The sequence below is a fragment of the Podarcis raffonei genome, chromosome 8 (genome assembly GCF_027172205.1).
Source record: "Podarcis raffonei isolate rPodRaf1 chromosome 8, rPodRaf1.pri, whole genome shotgun sequence".
In the NCBI taxonomy this organism is placed as follows: domain Eukaryota; kingdom Metazoa; phylum Chordata; class Lepidosauria; order Squamata; family Lacertidae; genus Podarcis; species Podarcis raffonei.
This window is the reverse complement of record NC_070609.1, coordinates 38,661,986-38,680,440: the sequence shown is the minus strand read 5'-3', so window position 1 is coordinate 38,680,440 and position 18,455 is coordinate 38,661,986. Positions and strand designations below refer to the sequence as shown.

Here is an 18,455-nt window from a genome sequence, read left to right as displayed (position 1 = left end):
TTGAAGGGCCTCTGCAGGCCCATCACAAGCTTTCCTTCGCTCCTGCACTGACAAAACACTTTGCCATCAAATAATCAGAAGTGGCATCTGTAAATACTGCCTGAGGGCATCCGACACTCTCCTGAAGGAAAATACAGCCGCCCCATCTTCCCCGCTAACAGGAAGGGGGCTCAAAATAGCAGTGCTGTCAACCTGCTGGTGAGACCAGGCACATGTTTAATGGCAATCAAATCAGGGAGCAGATCTATCTCCAACAGAGCAGAAGGAAGGGGGTAGCAGCTTTCTGATGGCCCTGCCTGCTTTGTCGACATGCTGATTGTTAACAACCTATGCTGAAGATTCTTGATCTCAGCAGGAGATGCCACCTGATTAATTTTTAAGAGGCCCAGCGGAGGACAGGGGCACAAACTTCATCCACACAGTCTCCACCTGGGCAATCCTAACACGTTGCATCTATTGACCAAACTGGGCAAGGGGTGGCAATAAAGCCAGAAATTCTGTGAGCAAGATGTGCCACTCCAAAATGCAGCCCCAACTTGCCATCTGCAAAGTGCAGACTCACCCACTTTGAAAATGACAGCCAGGCCCAGTAATTTTAAGGGGATTCTACACACTTCTTCTATCACAAGACAGTCTATTAGGAAGATCTTCACAGACCTTTCCCATACTTCTGAGGAGACATTCCAAGTCTCTGCAAGAAGGCTAAGGGGTCAGGAGGTAGATATATCCATGGCTTAAAACCATCATGCCAGTGACTGGAGTCTCTGAACAAAATAAACAGTATGTGGATTCTGATGCTGGACTTGGATTCAAGAAAATCTTATTGGTGGGGAGGAATATTTACTTTATGGTAAATCCTGCTGCTCTAGGAGCCTGGAGGACAGTCTTTGTATCTGATACAGCATCACGTTCTGGTTGGGTGTGGTCTTCCAACCTGACCAAGAGAAGGCAAGCTCCCTCCTCTCCCAGAATGAAAGGGAGGGAAACTCTGACCTGGCTTGTGTGACTTTTATCAACAGGGTTCCTTAAAAAACTGCTCTGTGTTTAGCAGATCAGGAGTGAAGATCAATACTATAAAAAGCAGACACAGTCTGGAAAGTTTTCTAGGAAAAGAAGCAGCAGCAGCCAGGAAGAAAGAGATGTATCAAGGAAGAGAGTGAGGAAAGAGCCCACCAGTGACTGCCTGCCCCCAAACACACACACTTTACAGCAGCAAGCAGGGAGGGGGGAGAGAGGGGGGACGACGTCTGGCTCCCTTGACCAAAAAGGAGGAAGGAGGAGCCATTTTCCAGAAATAGAAGCCCTGACATCTCACTGGCTCATGCCTGACTCCTCTCATGCAGGAGTCCAAAAGGAAACGGCTGGCTACTAGCAGGCCTGCTTTCGATTAGCCTGGCAAGGTAGCTTGGGTTTTCTTTTCATTTTGTTTCTTTGTGGCCTGGGGAAATCTGAAAAAGAGCTTGCATGAAAGGAATGTCACACAGACAGCACACCAGCGGCTGCTGCAGCCATATCGATGCTGCCCTTTTCGGCTACTTCCTGGGCTGCATTTCAGATTCTGGTTCTCAATTAGGTGGGTGAAGACAACAAGAACAAAGCCAGGCCCACCCAGATGCCCCTTCTCGCCAAGGCCACTGTTCAAAGCACAACACTAAGGAAGGGCGACAACGCAAGGCCCCCACATCCAGGTGAAAAGAAAGGAGGAAAAGGGAGAGGAAGAGGAGGAGGGAAAGGCCTCTTCCATTCCCCACCCCCTCCTCACCAAGTAGTTTTTTGACATGTCAGTTCTGGAGAAGAGGTTGAAAAGGCCCTGATGGAGACAGCAAACTGCGCTCCCTGGCGAGCGAACGATATAAGAGTGAATGCAAAGATTCTACATACTGAGACACAACAGGCAATTCTTTCCATGCCGCACACCCACACCTGTCACATATGCTTCACGGTGATGACACTCATGAGTTTTGAGGCTCTTTAGTTACTACCTTGAAGCAACAGCCATGCTGCTTCTGGGGTTGGGGCAGTGAGAGGGGGGAAGGCTACTAAGAAGACTTATTCTGTGTTCTCGTTTCAAACCAAGAACTTCTTTTCTGCCCTGCTGCACCTCTGGGAAGTTTATAGAGGCTCTCCACAGAAGGTGGAGGGCAGAGGGGTGGTGAGAGAGAATAGGAGCAGCAGGAACCAACAGGGGCGATGCTGCAGCTGGCGTCCTCTGTGATCCCAACCGACAGCTGAAGCATTCCACATGGAAACTCCCTTATGTCATCTCAGTAACGTGGGAAATGTGGAGCACATACATTTCTGGCGGGTGAATTCCATCTCATTAAAAGCCAGCCTCTATCCCCTCCTCCCTCCCTTCCGGCATCCTTGGCACAAGCGGCTTGAGGGGGATTATGGCACATGGGCAATGGGAAGGCTGCAGAGAGGCACCCTAGCAAACCGCAGCGGGTGGCACTATCTGCTGCGCAAGCCCCAAGCGTGCAAGGTTAGTGGCAGCATCATCACCATCATGCAGGACATGCCAACAAGGCTTCACAGCAGGCAGGGCTAGGCGATATCAGGCTTTCAACATTGTGACATATCACCAGGTGTACATTGCAATTTAGTGATACATCATGATGTTGAAAAGGAAGGAGCACCGGCCCTGCAAGGCACTGGGGTGAAGCCGCCCCTGGCCCTGCCAGTGCCCAGCACAGGGAGGAAGGAGGCAGCCTGCCCATTTGGCCGGAGAAGGGAGTTAAGGTGCCAGCCCCACCCACAATATATAGCCGGGTCAAAACGCCATCACAATCTGGACCTCAAACCGGTCCGAGACGATGTACCAATACATCATTCAGGCCTAATGGCAGGAATACCCCCAAGGACACATTACATACTACAACTGATCTAGGCATAGCAAAAGTCAGCTGGGTGCCCCTCTCTGCCTAAGTGGGTCAAAAAAGCCAAAAAGGCCCTGCAGTTTCTGGCCCTGATGAGGAGATCATTTTCCAAGGTGCTGTCTCAAGGATTCTGGCTCCATGTTCAGGCTCCAACCTGCTTCAAGAGAGGCCACCGGGGGTGGGGTGGGGGTGGGCAGGTGGGTACAGTAATCTAAAAGAGAGAGCCTCTCTGCTGCTGCCTCTCACACTACGCAACCTCTCTATCAGCAGGAGCGGGCAAAACACAGACATTTGCACAGATTTCCATTCAGCTATTTATTATTTGCATTCCCTGGCTACAGGCCAGCCCCCTCATTCAGCCTACCATGGATTTGCTTGCTTTGAAATGGGAAACTGTGTTGCGATGACGAGCACAGGCATTTGTCTCACACCTCTGCAGTCTCTGTGCCCACAGTCTGAAATGTGCCTTTGCAGGCTGCAGTAGTGCTTTGCCAGCTCAAACAGCTTGTTCTAAGGGGCTGAGAGCACACAAGACTTTTCCATGCAGGTCACACAGGAAACTGCCCAACACCAAGTCGGGCTGCTGGTCCATTGAGCTCAGCATGGTCTATACCCAGGGAATCAGGACCTGTGGCCCTCCAGATGTTGTTGAACTACTACTACCATCATTGCTGGCCATGTTGGCTGAGGCTGATGGGAAATGGAGTCCAACAACATCTGAAGAGCCGCAAGTTCCCTTCCCCTGGTTGACACTGACTGACAGCAACTCTTCAGACTGCCAGTATTTTGAAGGAGGGATTCAATAACACACTGGAAATTTGGGTTTGTGCAATTAAAGTGGATTAAAGTGATCTGACGCAACAAATTCATTTTTTAAAATAAAAAAAATACTTTTTAAACTAAAAAATTGTGGGGCAAATGGTTGATGGGAAGATGTATAACCTCCACACAAGCAGATCAAGAGGGATGCCCATACTCGTATAATCTCCACCAAAAGAAATCAGAGTGAACGGTCAATTTAGAGGAGACAATGTGTAACTTCATACAGGAGCATTTCCAAGCCCTAGTTGTAGGTGCCAGAGGCTGAACCTGATACCTTCTGCGTGCAAAGTGTGTGCTCTACTCACTGACCTAGTAACCGGCAAGGCCGCAACCCACACTCAGATCTAGATGGAGCCCCTTTTGCACCATCTGTGATTTCCAGGGAAGCAGGAATAGGGTGACAAATATCCCTCGGAGTCCAGACACACCCAGAGGTACCTTTGGCTTTCATAAGCAACATTTGCTAGATAGGACTGAAAATGCTCTAACAGAAAGAGGAAGGTTGCCCAAACCTCATAGGGTAGTTTCAAGGTCTGAATCTGGTTTTCCACATCTGCGGGTAGCTGTTCTACCTCTGAGTTTGGCATTTGCACATTTCTCCTTGTGTCCATGCAGCCTGGGCAAAACTTGCTACGTAGAGGTGCAAGGGGAAGTTGCTGCTTCCAGGTTACTAAACTCCAAAGCTTGCTGTGAAGCATCTGGAGACTCCAGGGAAGAGATTGCCACGGCTGAAAGACGGGCTTGATGGCCAAGCAGAATCACACCCCTGGCACCCCTCAGCCATTCAGGCGCAGCGAGGCACACAGAGCCCTCTATGAGGAGCAGGAGCAGGAGCAAGGCAAAGGCCATTAACCATTCACACTTGAAAGTCAATAACACTCCAAGGACCACAGGCAGGAAAGAGCAGAAGAAGGTTTGGCCTGCTGTGGAATTATACAAGCCGGAGAAGAACATAGAGAGGGCACACTGTTTGAAGTGTTAATAAAATCCAGAAGATTTAACAAAGCGTGGAGGATCCATTAAATCCAGCCAGACCTGTTGAAAAATGGCAGTTTACTTAAAATGCCCCTCTTTTATCAATTTTGTGTTGCTTGTAGCCATTTTTTGCACAGGTACAGCATACAGCAGGAGGCTTTCATGCCCTTTTAATTGCAGCCAGGCATTCAAAGGAACAGCAGAGGGTCTGCCCTTCCTATTCTGAAAAAAACCTGTTGTGTTATACATTTTCAAGTCTCTTTGTAAATCAATGGAATATCATTAATGGAAGAGCACAAATGACTTGTCTGGGCAGAGATTCTTCCCTAAACCAAGATGGCTGCTACAGGAATGAGATGGTTGGAGGAGCTGGTGTTTGTGAGTGACTGGAGGACAGAAGGAAAAACAAGCTAGGAGTGTGTGTCTATGCAGGTCATCCATGTGTTGTGGCTGAAAGAGAGGAAAGCCTAACATGACCAGACACAGGACGTAAAGCCTGAGCTCCTGCAACAGGCATGTAAAGAGCCAAACTGTGAAAAGATGGGGGGGGGGGAGAAACTGCAGTCCTGACTCCATCATGGACAGGACGCAGCCTTTTCCTGAAATCTGGTTGCTGTGCAATTCCCAAGATCCTGTAGAGATCACAGCCATTATTTTTGGCTTGTTGAAATATGGCCTGTGGTACTGCCCCTTGCTCAAGCAGAGCCTATGGGAGCAGAAACAATTCGACATGGACAACCATGTTGCATTTTTAGAATGCCCTGATACCAACAAAGCAGAAGGAAGGAGAGATACCCCAAGTTCTTGCCTTCCTCTAGTAAACCTTCTCACTCTGGAGGGGCCAAACAAAGCAATGGCAGAAGTTGAACCTAACACTGCCTTTCCCCCTGCTGAAACCGCAGGATGGAGCTATCACTCCTGCCAGCCCTGCCTTTATTAAAGCTCCAGAGCAGGGAACTAAGGAAAGGAATCATGGAGGATGAGGAAAGATAGTGGAGCCAGAGGGAAAGGGAGCATGAGTGAGCAAGCATCTCCCAAGCCATTGTGTTCAAGGCTACCATAAGCCACACAGGAAAATATGAACAGGAAGGAAACACTCTGGAGGGAGGCTCTGTCCTGCAATTGCCCAGATTTCACCCACCCTGCTGGGCTCTCTGCAGAGTTACAGCATCACACCCCAAAGAACTACTCTGACTCCTGACTCCAGGCCTCTACAGAAAAGCATGTTGGCCGAGCCTATAACAAGAGGACAATTGCTGAAAAACTGAGCAGCTGCCACATGGCCGCTCCAGCTCCACTGCCCCCATCCGCTACACATGAAGATCTGTGTCCAGGCCGCAGCAATGCAGCAGCAGCAGCTGGTGCTGAGCGGCGAGGGAACCCTTTTGGAAAGTGCAAACACAAGAGGATCAAAGCAGCACCCTCATGGCAGAGTTTGGTGACGTGAGGCTCTGCCAGGCCTGGTAAGAAGCCCCAACTTCTCCTGGCTAAAAGGGACACCCCCTGGCACAACACTTCTGACTGCCCAGAATTAAGACAGCCAACTTCCCAACAGACCATGCAGAATGACAAAAAATAAAAGGTGGAAAATTCCGCAACCTATATTTTGAAGCAGCCTTCCTCTGCCAGTATGACAGAGCAAGCATCAAAGAGGCACTTGCAGCAAACGCCATCCCAAAACTCCTGCTTATCTCTGCTCTCAGAGAGATCAAGAGACGCCATGGAGCATGGCTGAGCTCTTATGGCCAAGGACTCCCACAGAGCCCAATGGTGAGCCCTGGGGGTGTGTGCGTATGTGTGAAATGGGCTTGCGCACCATTCCCCAAAGGCTCAGGATTGACAGATATAGCAGAGAATCAGCAGGCAAGGACTGTATCGCAAGAACGCTACTACTTAAACTGCTTCCAAGGGGTCTACAGGGAACACTTTTAATGTACCATATAGATGGCATCTGACCCTGTGCAAACAAATTAAATATAAACATGAGCTTGAGGCATTGACTATTTGAAAATTAAATCCACATGGAAGAACGAGTTCGAACTTGTTTTCTGTTGCTTCAGGGAGCAGCATCGGAATCAACGGGTTCAAAGGACAAGAAAAAGGACCTCCAGTAAACTTAAGCCGACGGCACAAGCTTTTTCTGCAGTGGAACAGACCTACCTTGGAAGGTGGCTGCAGCCTCTCCTTCGCTACAGGCCTCTTGGCAAAGGCTGGATGGTCACCTATTAGGGAAGCTGTGGCGACAGATTTTCTGTACCAGCAAGGGGGTCAGATTCACTGACCTTTGAGTGGAACAACACAAAGACAGTGACACTTAAGTCACTTTGTAATAAACACAATTTCCCCCAAGTGTTTATTAAACACTGCAGAGGTTTTAGACTGCAATTCCCATCAGCCCCAGCCAGCAAGGCCATGCTAAGGGAAGACTACACAGCAGGGCTGTCTGGGGCTGATGGGAGTTGTAGCCCAAAGCCTCTGGAGGAGGGCACCAGGTTAGGGAAGGCTGAGCTGGACCAAAGCTCCAAAGACCCACAGCAAAAGGAAGATCTCTGCCCTCGCTCTATGGAGGAGGAATCATGTTCCATTCCCTGCCTCTCTCTGGCTGCTTTCCCCAGCTTGCTTCAAGGCACCAGGAGTTTTGTTTTTGTTTTTTCAACTCGGTTTAAAAGGGGGTTAATCAGCAGCGGATTCTGCCAGCATCTTCCTCAGAGATGCATGTTTTGCTTTCAGGCTGACAGCTGTGGCCTAATTTCCGAGGCAGCTCAAGCTCCTTATTTCTAACCATTCAATTTCTTCATTAGAAACGCAATAGATGAAGACGCTTCAGGGGGGCTAACAAGAGCAAATGCTCACAGGCTTATCCAATTTTGAGGAATATGCAGTGATAAGGCTGCACCTTCCTTTTACACAGCATGAGAAAGGTGAATAAATGTTATTAAGGATTTCCACAGAGGGAGGAGGAGTGTTGAAGGCAGATGGCACCTTCAGATACCTTCACTGCGTTCAGAAATGCATAGGGAATCGGGTGAATAGTTTACACACAAATGATTACTGACTTAATGGCAGCCAATTAGCATCTTCTGCTACAGAGAACCATGGCTCACTTCAGATGTAACAGGAGACCATGGTTTCCTGATACTACATTAGCTAGACATCGCAAGTCTTAGGCTTCTGTATTCCTACTTCTCAATTGTGCCTGCAAGGAGGCTGGAAGCTTCTGCTTTCAATTTTAGAACAGCTACACTTCTCGAGGACACTGAAACTCAAGGAAGTGTGGTTTGTTTAAAAGTATAGTTACTGAGAATATTCGCTCCTGTCATGGTCCTTCTATTAATCCCCATGCTGAAATGGTGGGTGTCCTTTGTCTAGTTGGACCTGGATATTATGGGGGCAAAACAAACTGATAACTAAGCTATCCAAGTGAATAACCTAAGCAGGGTTTTCAGAAACAGTGTCCAACCCCTTCTTCCCAGGTGTGGGACTAACAGACCGGAGGAAAGAGCGAGGAGTGCTAAGATCACAGCCGGCTGTAATGAACTGAATGCATCCTCCAGTCACAAGACTCCACTTGGCAGGAAGAAGGCAAACCCACAAGAAGCCCAGGGGAAGGCAAACACAGTGGTTCCCAAATGCCACCCTCTTCCCAGAGGCACCTGCACTCTGAAGTGGCTCCCTTCTGCACACCACTGACTGTGCAGCCTCCCACGCCAAGGGCATTCATTCCCCTACTGGCCAAATGCCCACTGGGCGCAGAAGCTCCGTCTTCATATTTAAGGCTGCTGATGGCACCGGAACAGCAAGGACAAAGAGGAGAAGCGTTTTGCTTTGCTTCGGGTCTTCTTTCTCAGGGACACGTGGGCCCCCCTGAAAGCAGGACGTGTCCCTCTTCCTAGGGTTCTCCAGCAGGGTCTGGTTTAAACTAATCAGCTGCTGCTATGAGGGAAGGGAAGGGGCCGTGGCTCTGCGGGGAAAGGAAGGAGGTTGGGAAATTATTCTCCTTTCCCCCATTTTTCTGCCCTGGAAAAATTCTGAACATTTTCAATCCAGGCCAAAGAGAGCTTGCCTATCTCTAGCTAGAAGCTACCAAATCGAAACAGACTGGCTTCGGTTTTACAAGTTGCTCCAATGCCCAAGAAACCCCTCGGAAAAGCTACTCCCCCCCCCACCCCATGCAAAGGTTTTTAAAAAAGCAAAAATCACTCCCTGTCATTCTGGTTCTTCTGAAAGCAGAGTTGCCACCTGCCCCATACTGCAGATATATGCCACTTCTGCATCTACATCTAGACTTGGTCGGGGGGGTGGGGGGCTTCCACATCACAAGCACTGGCATGCTCACTTTGACCACCTACCTAACTAGGCAGCCTGCCTCCCACTCTCAGAATCTGAAGCCATTAGGCTGCAGATGTGAAGCTTAATGTCAATCAATTACTAAAAATGAGCACTGAGACCAAGCACGGATGATCCCTGCGTATTTCAAAAGCATCCTCTTATTTATCGGGGATGCTAATAGCGCCAAAGGAGCCATTACCATCTCTGAAATGAATGGTCTTTGGCCAATATGCCTTCTCCCCACAGAATGGACCAGCTGTTTCCCAAGTAGTTATGCTTAGCCACATGTCAGCAATGAGGGGTCCTATCCAGTGCAGACAGACCAATTAAGATTTAATTGCAGCAATGGCTACTTAGAGATTGCTTAACTAGTCAATTGTTACCTTGAGATAATCTCAACACCGCCAAGAATGCTTTCTACCTTACAAACATCATGCACGCTTTGGGGGAAGGAAAGAGGGAGAGGAAGTCGCTTTGTGCACAGGGCCACCTCCACCACTTTGCAAAGCTCTTGGAAAGTACATTGCCTTGTGATGAATAGAAAAGGAGATCCGTGAATTAATACATCAGTGAGTAAAATAAATTGGACATTTGCCCAACCAAAGGGTCTCCCACACAGACGCAAGATGCCTCAACATATTGATGGAGTGTGGTATCATACATTAGCTTAATTTTGTAAATAATCCTATTGCTGTATTGAATGAATCTATTGAACAAATCAATCTATTAACTTAAAAAAAAAATAAAGCCTGGGCTTGCAGTTTTAGGCAGTTTGCTCAGATGCATTGAGAGCTGGAGGGAGCCTTGTGGAGTTCCTGGAAGCCCAGTCCCCCCCCCCACACCAATCCCCAGTACAGCTTGATGCAGGAAAGCCAGAGATCTGGAGCACCCCGGGTAGACAGATGGCTGTCCAGCCCCTGCTTGCTTAAAGGCATCCAGCACAGGAGAACCCACCACTCCCCTTCAGCTAAATCAGCTCCACTGTCAAACTGCTCTCGTCATCAAATATTTTGCTTCATGTTCAACAGAAACCTACCCTTCAAAAGGAGAAGGGGAAAGATTAGGGCACCACAGGCATACAGATAAATGTGGCATCGTACACAGGAAGCTGCCTGATACTGAATCAGGCCCTCAGTCCATCTAGCTCAGTACTGTATGCTCTGACTGGCAGAACCTCTCCAGGGTTTCAGGCAAGGAGCCTTTCCTAGCCCTATCTGGAGATGCCATTGGGGATTGAATCAGGGACCTTCTGCAGGCAAAGCAGATGCCCTCCCACTGAGCTACAACCCTGCCCCATTAGCAGCACTGAGAGGCACCCATGTTGTGCTCTGGCTCCCCTTGCCCTGTGGCCTTCTCTGATCATGCAAGAGGGACTTTAATACTGTGGCTTCCACAGTATTCAAACTGGTTTATAACCCAACAAGCCACCTTCTCCTCTCCCATCCTCTGAGAAACCCACTGCCAAAGTGCATTGAGCAAAACAGAAAAATCCAGTCCTCCTATATCTAAAAACAATGCAAGACCCAAAGACTTCCAGCTTCTAAGGACAGGGGGAGCCCAGCGTGACCCCCTGCAATCCTCAGGATGAGCATTCCCTGGCCATGCGAACGGGGAAGAGAATGTCAACAGGCTGCTGCTGCTGCTGCTGGGATTCTGAAAGCCATGGATAGTGGCTGTTTGCAGCTGACACATACTGCTTTGCCAAATGTTAGTAGCTTTCTAAGACTCAGTGGTATTTAAAAAAAAAAATGGAATCTCAAGAAATCAGAAAAAACCTGACTGGGGTGAATTGTAAGGGCAGAGGTGGGTTGTCTTGAAAGCACCTGGCATAGGATTCAGTGCAAGTTATCAGCTTTATTATTATTTTTAAGTAAAATAAAAGGTATCCAGCTGCTGTGCAGGGGCCAAAATTCAGCTATATCTCAGAAGCCAATAGAGGGGAAAACATTTTTTTTGGGGGGGAGGCATGTGGCCCCCCTGCAGTTCCCTGGTCCTCTGCACTGACTACGCTGAATTGGTGCCTTCCTCTCCACCTGTCTATCATGCTCTCAACTCCTCCCTCTTTCTTAGTCTTTGTAGAAGCAGGCACATTTGTGGCACCTGTTCAACTCAATGAAAAGCATTTGTTTGCAGAGAGAATCTTAACTCTGATTTCCAAAACCTCCAACAACCTTGACATACCCACAGAGCACAGCTACCGATAACACAAGAGGCCCATTTCCAACTGGGCAAGTGAAGCCAACTCCACCCTCTTCCACATTCAGCTGAGGACTGCAGTAAACTACTACTTCAAGTGCAGAATGAACACTGTGGCACCAGTGGTCTTTTCCAAAAAGTGCAGCCTGTATCTCAGAATTCAGTGACAAGCTTAGAATGGCAAAGTAATCAAATGACAAAAGGCCTGGAGAACGACCTGCTTCTTGCTGCCCTCAGATTCTCACCAGGACTATGCCCACAAGAGCCTCACGCAAGACGCACTCAAGTCTCCTGAACAGCAAAACAGAATGATGCAACCAGAGGTGCTTCTTTCCTTATCCAGCAAAACAGCAAGAGGAAGCACAAGTGATTGTTACAAAGCTTCGCACTGGCAGCTGGGTAGAACATGTTATGAAGAAGGCCCACTAAATACCCTTAGGATCTAAGCAGAGATCACTGCCACTTCCACTGGATGGTTGGTGTCTTATCTTCTAGAGCAGTGGTTCCCAAATTTCTTGTTTCATTTATTTTTGTTTATTATATTCATATACTGCTCTTCACCCAAAGATCTCAGGGCATTTCACAGGATAAAAATACACTTGGTTCCATAAACTCATCCCCAGTGCCCCCTACCCTATGCTATGAAAAGCACTATTCAGAATAGTGGGTTGCATGACCCACTAAGGAGAATAATAACATAATAACATTCAAACAGGTAACAATTAATTTCATGTTTATTCAAAATCCAATTAAAACTGTTCAATTTAATTAATTCAACAAAGCTGGTGAACTTGATCCAGTGATACCAGCTTTTCAAAGTCTGATAATCATTTGCACCTCCAGCACTCTCCTATCACCACGCCTCCTTGCCTCTTAAAGGTTCCCTTAGTAAGCTCAGTACTGCCCACTTTGGGAACCACTGATGTAGAGCATTATTCCTGCATTGGGGTATCACTGTAGAGTGAGTTGAGGCGATTGATTTCATCATTTTGACACACCCGAGTCTTCCTCTCTGAGGAAACTCAAGGGAAGGGATGTCAAGGCAAGCCCCAGCGGCACAGCCAGAATAGCGAGAGGGAGGCATTGTGAAGCCAACAAAAATATTGGCCAATGGCTCCCAATCTTAACAATTTGGACGTGTCGAAGACAACAACAGCAGCGAACAAGAACAGCCATTCATGTTCAGGACATGCCAACCAAAAAACAAGGGCAACCTTCACAAAAGGGCGGGTTCTTTGTGCCTCTCGCCACAGAGCAATTAAAAATGAATCGAAGTTCTAGCTACAGCAAAGTAACGCTCCGATTGCCACCAACCTTGCAAGCCAAATGGTCAACGGCCACAGAGTGGGCTGCCGTGCATCCTAATGACTCTTACGTAAGTGGAGTTATGAGAGTTTGTGTCCTACTCTAAACCAAAATGTGGAAGGAAGGAGGGAGGGGAGGACGGTTTGAAAGGTTTGCTGGCCTGACCTAGAAATGAACCTGGACTCGCTGATCAGATGCTCCATGGGCTACTGATGCATTTGGGGTATGCATTTGGCGGCCAAACCCCAGAATTTGTCCTGAGGGCTTTTAGGAAAGAAGCCTGTCAGGAAGATCCTGTGGCTCTTAATATTTTGGAAAAGTTGCCCTTTCACCCACGTCCTTCACTCAGCCCTGCATCTGCCAAACCATTTGAGAGACAGAGGAAAACAGAAGCACTCCCTCCTTCTCTTCACCCATCTGCCTTTCTTCCCTCCCTCCCTCCCAATAGCCAAAATGTGGTTTATAAGCTCCCAGGAGCAATCGCTTCTCTTTTGGGCATGACTTGGAAAAGAGCTGCAGACATGGATAAAAATAGACATAAATAATAAAATATAATTTGTTCTCAAGGTGATCCACTCTTGCAGTATGAGAGTGCCACAGTTTAGGAATTATATTGACAAGCCTGAACACACACAGAGGAGGGCGACCAAGATTATCAAGGGTCTGGGAAACCAAGTCTTATGCGGAACAGTTGAGGGAGCTGAGTATATTTAGCCTGGAGAAGAGAATACTGAGAGGTGACACGATAGCCATCTTCTAATATCTGAAGGGCTGCCACAAGGAAGATGGAGCAAGCTTGTTTTCTGCTGCTCCAGAGGGAGAGGACGTGAACCGATGGATTCAAATTACAAGAAAGGAGATTCCAACTAAATATTGGGAAGAACTTTCTGACAGTAAAGAGCTGGTGGACAGTAGAATGGACTCTCCTTCATTGGAGGTTTTTAAACATGTGGCTGGGTGGCCATCTGTCAGGGATTCTTTAGCTCTGATTCCTGCATTGCAGGGGACTGGACTGGATGGGATCCCTTCCAACTCTACTATTCTGATTCTATGAGTGGGTTTGTGGACACACTGCTCCCCCTTTGCCATCATCTGGCTTCCCACAAGCCCATGGCAAGAGTGAGGCCTGCTGGCACAGCTGCCCTTGCATCCTCTGACCCACAATTGGAGAGATTTAAGAAGTGTTCTCTCTGCTTGACACACCGATGCACATCCTAATGGTGCCAAAGTCTGTAGGCTCTCGGTCTGAACAGACTCCTTTCGTTTCTCATTCAGGAATGCATCCTCAAAATCTAGGGTAGCCAAAAGCAGGCCTGGCTCTGTGACACACAGGAAACCCAAGGCTTGAAACCTGTGGCTGCTGCCTCCCCTCACATGGGCTGCTGCATGCAGTTCACTTGGACTAAAAGGCATTCATGAACAACAGTTGGCCTCTCATGAGCTGCTCCTTTCCATAAAGCAAATGAGCTGGCGGCAGCCGAGTGCGGGGGGCGGGGGGAGACACTCTGATGAAAGAGGGCGACTGGCCAGCCTAGTTTTGCCCCAGCTGAGCAGAGCATTGTCCCAGGCAAGCCTGCAGCCCACCACAGAAGTACAGCTCACAGCTGCTTGCCCTCCATTGTATCTCCATTTATCAAAGAGCCAGAGGCTCTGCTCTCCCCTCCCCTGACTTTGGTGAGGAAAAGCTGAGCAAACATGGAGAAAGTGGAGAGAGAAAAGTTTCTCTCCTGCTCTTCTAGACACTAGAACTCATGGACGTCCAATTTAGCTGAACGTTGAAGGATTCAGGACAGACAAAAGAAAGTGCTTCTTCGTTCACAACATAATTAAACTATGGAACTCGTTCCCACAGGAGGAAGTGGTGGCCACCAACTTGAATGGCTTTAAAAGAGAATTAGACAAATTCTTGGAGGAGAAGGCTATCAATGGCTAGTAGCCATGATGGCTCTGCTCTGCTCTGCCTCTGCAGTTGCGAGGCAGCAGTGCTTCTGAATACCAGGTGCTGGACTTTGAAGGGGAGCTTGATCCTGAGCTCGGATCCTTCTTGCAGGTTTCCCACAGGCATCTGGATGACCACTGTGAGATCAGGATGCTGGATTAGATGGGCCATTGGCTTGATCCAGTGGGCTATTTTTATGTTCACATGTTAAGTTCAAAGGAATAATAATAATATAATGATTTATTATTTATATGCCACGCATCTGACTGGGTTGCCCCAGTCACTCTGGGCAGTTTCCAACAAATTAAAACATCCAACACAGTAAAACAGCAAACATTAAAAGCTTCCCTATACAGGGCTGCCTTCAGATATCTTCTAAAAGTCAGGTAGTTGTTTATTTCCTTGACATTTGACGGGACGGCGTTCCACAGGGCAGGTGCCACTACCGACAGCCCATAGACAGCCTGTCTCCTGACCCCACACCAACAGAAGGGTCATGAGGGAGCTGAGAGGAAGGTACCACTGGTTGCAGGAAGAAAACTAAGTCCCCCCACCCCAGCACTTGAGGCAGGCTCCAGACCTGTACACAGGAACACACAGATACCAGAAAGGCATTTGGAAGCACAGAGAGGGCAACTCAAGGCAGGATGTGGCCTCACCTGATGATGAAAGCTCCCCGTAACTCCAGGAGCTTCCGCTCATTGCTGAATCTCTTGAGCAAGTTGATCATGAACTTATAGAAGTAGGAGTTCATGGTGGGTGTCGAGGGAGAGCACTCCATGCCTTTGGTACCTGGAAGAAGGAGGAGAGAGGAAGTTAACTCTGTTTAAGGAAGAAGCGCCTGTAGAAGTACAGGTGGGTTTCTAAGCTCTGCTTGTCACCCGTGATCACAGCAGGCTATCCTAGCTCTGATTTGAAGCGGCAGCTCCAGCTACATGAAGTTGCCTTATACCAAGCAGCTCCTGTTGTCCACAATGACTGGCAGCAGTTCTCCAGACTTTCAAGCAAGGATCTCCCAACCCTACATGGAGATGCCATGGGGGACTGAACCTGGGGCCTCCAGCATGCAAGGTAGATGCTCTGCCACTGAGCTACTATAGCCCTTCCCCTGCAATACATAGTGAAGGCACACTACCATTTGTTTTAGCCTGTCCTTTGTTTTACCGTCATAAAAGAGATCACAAACTCTGGTCCTCCTCTGAGTCACAGGGAGAGGAAAGGTGTGGAGATGCCTCTGAACTGAAAAGGCATAAAAATGCATTTCCTATATGCAGACATTGGCACAAACTTGGCATAGCAATAGAAAACCAAAGCTAGAAGCTGACAGATAAAGGTGAAAACTTGATTATTAGGCAGTCATTCCAAAGAGCAGTTAAAGTAAACCAGCTAAGCACAGCTATAGAGCAGGCTAGGTTATGGGAAAATGGAAATCGAATCATCGAATGGAAATGAAGCATCTCAGGAGAGATGCTCTATGAACCCACAAGACTACCTTGCACAACAGGGCTCTCAATATGTCCAAGAAACAGCCTTTGCCAACTTGATGCCCTCCAGATGTTTCAGACTACAACTTCCTTCAGCCCCAGCCAGCATAGATAAACTGTGATTCAAGTCGGTCTCAGGCCATGGAGAACAGAGGCAAAAGACAACCCCAAAGCTAAACTTCTTTTGAAGGGGAAAGGTGTGTCCTCTTGCTAGAAAGGGTGGTGGTCACAGTAGGCACTGGCAATAAAGATCAACCTTAATACTTGTTTAAACCTTCAATCAAACAGCATAATGTTAAAAAGGTGCAGAATGGGCAGGCAAATATCATTCTCAAAGCCTCTCCTCAAACTTAGGGTATAACTCTTTGGATGTAGGAAACAAAACATGCACTCCTTCCTTCCTTCCTTCCTTCCTTCCTTCCTTCCTTCCTTCCTTCCTTCCTCTCTCTCTCCACCTCCCCCCAGCCCTTCTTCACAAGCACCCACAGTTCCTTTGTTTTTGTAAGGTTTTGGAGAGTCTGGAGGCACTTAAGCGCCCAAGCCACTTGTTTCTTGACTCTTACAAAGGCTTACTATCCTGTCCAAATATATGGAAAACAACAGAAAGACAAGGGGTGGGTGGGAACTGATACTCAAGGCTCAACAGGGCCTTCTTCAAAGGAAGTTCTCTGCAAGGGTCAGACCTAATGGAATTGGGCAAAATGTCCAGGTCAAAGGAAAAGCTTCAAGGATTGCGCCCTAACATAGGTCTCTTTTTCCCCTTATACAAATCAGATGCTGATCATGCCTTTTCAAGAGGAAAAAAAGTTGCAGGTCAGACAGTTCCAGGGATCGGCTGTCGATGGGGAAGTCAATGCTTGGCTCTTCAGTCAGCACTCCTGGGCTCCACACTCATGAACGACAAGTAAAGAAGATGTGCACCACTGCAGAACGGACCAGAAAAGCCACTCTGGCAGCCTCTCTCCCTGCCCGCCAGGCAGCTTGTAAAATCACAGACGTCTCATTTGGGGTCAGGAGTTGGCAAATATTGCTGCACAATGCACAACACAAGCAGGAAACAGGCTGCAGCTTCACTATTTCAATCTGCTGCTGCTTCAGCAGCAAAATTTGTTAAATTTGGATACACTTAACAAGCGGTGGTCAGTGTGAGGCATGCAGAGAGGAGACCCACTTCCTGCTATGAAGGTACATCCATAGCAAGACCTCAGCTTTGTATTCCTGCGCCCACCATCTCACAGCTCCTAATCTCTGCCCAGCCAGTTTTCAATTAATCTGCACGGTTACAACATAGAAACAGTCAAGCAGCAGAGAGGCTTCCAAGAGTCCCACCCACGCCTCCCAGATCCCTTTAACTTCCCCTGTTCCAGCTTCTGCCACCAATGGGTGGCTCGCCCACGATGGCATAGCAAGAAGATACAATTAAAGCCGCCTTACTATTTATAGGAGCAGAAATACTAGAAAGGCAGGAGGAGGTGTTAGGAAAACACAGTTGAACCGATTCATTCATGCTGATACTCACAAATCAGAGGCTTCACAGATATGCAGCACACCAGACTGGCTGTTAGTACACATACAGAGAAGCCTAAGCCCACAAGTGTTGTGTTGGGACACCTCAGCTGCCCACAGTGAGCACAAGGGTGAGTTGCAACTGAGTAGGGTTGTCTCAGGGGAATTGCTCAGGGAGAAGCTGCAGAGGTTTCCTAGAAAGCAACTATGATGGTGTTAACTCTCACTGCCAAGGTGAGCATCACATGCCTTCGCCAGTCATCATCTTGTTCCCATGGCCTGCCATAGCAGACTGCACTCTAGCGGGAAGCTCAGAAAGAAGACAGCTTGAATTTCTCCTCAACTCCACCACCTGGTCAGCCATACAGCTTGATCAAGCGGGAAAATGCTACATGTGCCCAAATCCAACTTCTCTATCACACACATCCTCACCTGGTATTAAACAAGTGCTTGAGTTCCCCCTTCCCTTAAGGTTTCTCTTCTCTCCCTCTACTTCCTCAGAGATGAAGATAATGGCGAGTTTTGCCCAGCAACCCAGCAGTCTGCAGGCTTAGCCTGTGTTCATTACTTCTGCAGAAATTGTCCTGAAGCAAGTTTTACTTCTCTGGCATCTGCAAACGCTGGGTGTACGGGAGGATTCTGCAAAGATTGCTCACCATCAAACAGTCAGAAACACCAGTTGTTTTGGACTAGGGCTGACAGGAGCAGTATTCCAAAACAAGCTGGTTGGGGAAATCTCCTGCAGGCAATCTTCTTTCTTTAGACCAGCTCTACACCGTGTAACTGTATGATATGCTTTTGCCCAGGAAAATTCCCTACAAGCCCAGTTTTATTCCTTGCAGAAAGGCAAAAGGACGGCTAGACACTCTTAACTTGCTCTCCTCTCCCGCAGTTCCATACAGATGGTCAACACCACAGAAGACTGCAATTTGGCACTGCCCTGCAGAGTCATCCCTCTTGTGGCAGGACAATTGTCTCTCAGCACTGCATCATGGTAGCTTTTTGTAAAACAGAAGCAGCCCT

General features: G+C 48.0%; 1 protein-coding gene across 1 annotated transcript in view; it reads right to left on the bottom strand.

Moving 5' to 3' along the window:
- The window catches only part of VAC14 (VAC14 component of PIKFYVE complex), a 70,444-nt gene that overhangs the window by 18,797 nt on the left and 33,192 nt on the right, over window positions 1-18,455 (bottom strand). The window contains exon 14 of the mRNA XM_053399392.1: window positions 15,102-15,234. Within this exon, the coding sequence (XP_053255367.1) occupies window positions 15,102-15,234 (133 nt within the window). The remainder of the gene's footprint in view (window positions 1-15,101; window positions 15,235-18,455) is intronic.